This window comes from Herpailurus yagouaroundi, unplaced genomic scaffold (genome assembly GCF_014898765.1).
Source record: "Herpailurus yagouaroundi ecotype Mexico unplaced genomic scaffold, PumYag 145929, whole genome shotgun sequence".
NCBI classification, from domain to species: domain Eukaryota; kingdom Metazoa; phylum Chordata; class Mammalia; order Carnivora; family Felidae; genus Herpailurus; species Herpailurus yagouaroundi.
In genome coordinates this window covers 8,535-13,259 of record NW_024422479.1, presented here as the reverse complement: position 1 = coordinate 13,259, position 4,725 = coordinate 8,535, and the positions used below count along the sequence as shown (strand labels likewise).

Below are 4,725 nucleotides of genomic sequence, written 5' to 3'. Positions count from 1 at the left end.
CCATAAGTGTTTGGGTTTTATTATTTATATGTTTGTTTGTTTGTTTGTTTTGACACAGCATGGTTTCAACACAGTTTCTCAAAAAAACATTTTTTAGTTGACGAAGAAGTTTCAAGACAGATCAACAACTTGTTTTCACTGAGTACCTGGACACTATAGACATTGGTTTTGGTTGCATTTAAATTCAGTGACTGATGCATATATGTGAATCTCTGGAAAATAATTCTTAGAGGAGGAGGCTCAACCAGGGACTAAAAAATAAAACAGAAGGGTGCCTGAGGGGCTCAGTCAGTTGAGCGCCCTACTCTTGGTTTCTGCTCAGGTAACAATCCAATGGTTTGTGGATTTGAGCCCCACATTGGGCTCTTCACTGACAGCAAAGAGCCTACTTGGGACTCTCTCTCTCCCTCTGTCTCTGTGACCCTCTTCCACTCTCTCTCTTTCTCTCAAAAGGAATAAGTAAGCTTTATGAATGAATGAATGAATGAATGAAATGATGAAAACAATGTATGTTCACTAATTTGTTCTTATGTTCCTTGTTCTCATGACCCAGTAGCATCCAAAAGCACACTGACTGATATTTGTCATGGGGTCTGATGAGGTGAAAACCATAAAATGCCGACAAATTTAACAAAATAAATATGTGAAACTGAAGCATTGCGGATAATGTGGCCTTTTAACTATTATATTTAATTTTGAGAGATTGTTACTATTGCATAACGGGGAAGGCTGAAGATGTTAATCACAGTGCATTTTATGAATACAACATCTTTACCACATGAATGCGGATCTGCTTGGTCTTGGCACCATAGACAAGTGGATTGAGAAAAGGGGGGACCAGCAAGTAGAGGCTAGAAAAGAGGATGTGGATATAAGGGGGAACATGAGCACCAAACCTATGTGTGAAGAAGGAGAAGAAGGCAAGGAGGTAGAACTGGAGGAAGACACAGATGTGAGCGATGCACGTATTGAATGCTTTCAACCGAGCCTCCTTCTGGGGCAAACGAAAAACTGTGAAAAAGATCTGTGCATAAGACAAAGTGATGAATGTGAGGTCGAACCCTGCAACTATAAATGCCACAAACAAACCATAGATTTTGTTGGCCCGCACATTTTCTGCAGCCAGTTTCACAATGGCCATATGCTCACAGTAGCAGTGGGAGATGATGGTTGTATGGTAAAACTGAAACCGGCATTTTATCAGTACTAAAGATGGGGCTACGAGAAGGGCAGCCCTGAGTGTTACCAAAGCCCCTATTTGGGTGACTAGGCGGTGGGTGAAGATGGCAGCATGTCTTAGTGGATAACAGATGGCCACATAACGGTCCACAGCCATGGCCAACAGAAGGCCTGACTCTATGCCTTGAAATGTGTGGATGAGCCCCATTTGAAGCAAGCAAGAATCAAAATAAATCTCTGGCACATGAAACCAGAAGATTCCAAGCATCTTGGGCACAATGCTCGTGCCAAGTACAATATCTGTGACTCCCAGCATGCCTAGAAAAATGTACATGGGCTCATGGAGGCTGCGCTCTGACCTGATGATGATCAGAAGCAAGAAATTTCCAATGATAGCAATGAGATACATGACACAGAATGGAATCCCAATCCAGCACTGCACAGTCTCTAGGCCTGGGATCCCTATCAGTGTCAACACAGAAGGCATGAAGACTGTGATGTTGGAAACAGACATAATGTCCTCTGGCCTCCAGATGAAAATGAAAGAAGGTTCTCAGTCAGTGGCACTCTTCTTTTCTACTCCTGTTTTTATCCTGTCATCATAGCAAGTATCTCTGATTTTGGAAGAAAACCTTAAGATCATATCATCCATCTCATTTACATTATTGAAGGGGAAAGATAGATCCATAGATACACATTGCTGTGTTCAGGAAGGACATCCACGAGTAGTGTAGCACAATAAGAAGTTATGTAGAAGGCAAGCCAACTGCATTAGATCCCTCAGATCATCTGCATAAGGGAATCGCCTGCTGATCTGTTTGTTATTTCCTTCTGGGCCTATGGACAAAAGAATTATACCTGTTTAATTTGCGTATAAAGGGCATTTAAATCAGAGTTTGATGAATCTCTCCTTATCCCATGTCCCTGCTACTCAACAGTACTATTATTTTCTGTTGTCTCTAGGTCTGTAATTGTCAGTGTGAACCAGAAAATCTCTGCCCCGTACTTTCATATTAAAGCTCCCTATTAAAGAACAGAGAGGAACAGCTGAAATCCTAGTGTGAAATATATATAGATATCTATATCTGTCTATAGTTTCTGTGTCTATGTAAGAGTCCATGTCCTTTCAAAAGAATGTGAAGGAAAAGCTTTGGAAAAGATGATCTAATTCAATATACTTTGGTGAATTCTGAGTCAAAGTTCCATGCAAGTTTTACATTTCTAATAAGACTGCATTATGTTTTGTCTATATTATTAACAACTGAAATCCTGGAAATTAGTTGTGTGCTTAAAATAACTGCCATTCTCTAATACACATCACTGAATACCTAGAAGTGAGGAATCCGTAGGAGGCAAGAGGACTCATTCTTGCTGACTACAGAAGATAGGAAAATGGGTAAATGGGTAACTTGGAAGAATAGATACCAGTTTCCTGGGTCTAATAGTTCAGAACTTCCATTAGCATGAGATTTGACCCATAGCTTCATTCATTCTTAATGTATGTCATGTAATGTATGTAATGTAATATAGACCATATGAATGACTGTATCACTTTGGGAGCTCAGACATAGGAAATATATAGACAATAAAGCGGTGAAAGATAGGTTCCTTAAAAGTGGTCAAATAAAGAAGTAGAAATGCAAGACAAAGAGCAAACCTTGGAATACCACAAATGAGTCAAGACAAGGCTGTAGATTAATTGAGGAACACTTAGTCACCTCTCAATTTACTAATGACTGTCTGAAACCATGGGGTCTTTGTCCTTACATAAAGTAATTCTTGGATCAAAACCATTGTTTTTTTTAAAAAAATTCAATATCTTGAATCAAGACATTCTCAAGATAAAACAAACAAATTGTTATATTGTAAAAAAAAAAATAGGATTCAGTTATTTCATTCTTTCCTAGACACCTCCACCTTTGGTGCCTTATGTCAGCAAGCTCAAGGTCTCTAATCACATACTTATTGTCACCAACTATGCCAGTAATGCAGGAAGAGTTGTGATTTACATGGCTAACCCTAAAATGATGTAACCCAGTCAACAGGGGCCATTCTATGAAGAAAGTCTGTGTCGGCTGATATATATTTAGAATAGACTAATCAACTAAGTCCTTGATTTCCAAAGCTTTGCTCCCCAATGCTTAATTCTACAGATTCCTAGATCATGGATACTTTCATTAACTTTTTCGTCCTAGACTTACTCAGAATCAGAATAGAAATCATTTAGTAACAATCACATTGTCTGACATATTCAAGAGTAGGGAGCTGACATGGGAGCATTACCTGACAGGTACAGATGGTGGGAAGGCAGGTGGGAGAGGACTTAAGTTAGTACAGGGCAGCAGGGATAAAGTGGCTATCATTGGAAAAGCTGGAAGTGAAACATTGTGGGGTGAACTTGGGGATAATGAGACTTCCTCACCCTTTGTTGTTGGGAGCCAGTTCTGCTCTTACCAGACACCTGAAGACCATGGCCAGTCTTCATAGCACCATCACTCATTGTTTACCTCCTCTCTCTTCCTCCTCCTAAGATTCTGGTCTCATTTACTTGCATCTTGTGATGGGCAATGCCTCTTTCTTCCATCTTCACCCTCTGTAACAGCTCTCTTCAAAGTTATGAACTCTGATCTATTTGCTGCTGGGGCCATCTGCCAATCTGTAGAGATCTGTGGGATAGTCTTTCCTGCTTTCTTCCGTCCCTGCAAAACAGCATGCTCCCTATTCTGTAAATTTGTTTGAGATCATGTCGGTGTGTTCATCTCCAACAAAATTTGCAGCAAGGTCTGTGTTATTCTGAGACACAGCATAAATTTATTGAGGACAAATGTAGGAGGAAGCAGCTGGCCGCCAATTGTAATGTTCCCCAGTGAATGTTAGGGAGCAGGAGGTCTGAACATGAACTGATAGATTTCCTAGCCACAAGCCCAAGCCACCAGGGACCCAGCAGCTCATAATAAAGCTCTCCTGGGTCTATCCACACCTAATGTCTCTGAAATCATTTCTACATTGGCAGAACCTCCTTGTTCTCTTCTGTTTTCTCCTCAAAGGAAATGCAGAAAAATTAATATATATACATTATATCTTATGAGTTCAGTTTCTTTCCCTCTGTCCTCATTATGAGAATAAGTAAAGAACACTTAAAGGTAGACATGATTCTATGCCATGAGTTAAATAAATATCCTTGTGACTCTTCTTTCACTGAGTCTCAAAAGAGAAAATGGTTTATATAATTGCCTGAGGCCCTTTAAATTTCATGTTAAATGGATTTTATTTTTCAGTTATGAGACCACTTATGATATGATTGACTAAAAATGAGTTTCCAGGAGTGCCTGGGTGGCTCAGTCAGTTAAGTGTCTGACTTTGGCTCAGGTCACTATCTCAGTTTGTGGGTTCAAGCCCCATACTTGGTTTGTGCTGACAATGTGGAGCCTGCTTCAGATTTTCTGTCTCCCTGTTTCTTTGCCCCTACCCCACTCATGTGCGCGCGCACACACACTCTCTCAAAAATAAACATTAAAAAATAAATAAAATCTTTTTAAAAACGAG

The 4,725-nt window shown here is 40.0% G+C and overlaps 1 protein-coding gene across 1 annotated transcript; it reads right to left on the bottom strand.

Annotated features, from left to right (window-relative positions):
• Positions 1-754: 754 nt before the first annotated feature.
• On the bottom strand, positions 755-1,693 carry LOC121026594 (olfactory receptor 52A1-like). The gene has a single exon (XM_040469400.1). It carries the CDS (start codon positions 1,691-1,693, stop codon positions 755-757), a length of 939 nt encoding a protein of 312 aa, XP_040325334.1.
• Between the last annotated feature and the right edge of the window lie 3,032 nt (positions 1,694-4,725).

What these genes read in the sequence shown, in the direction of transcription:
- LOC121026594 (XM_040469400.1), bottom strand. Translation starts at nt 1,693, where the DNA reads ATGTCTGTTTCCAACATCACAGTCTTCATGCCTTCTGTGTTGACACTG.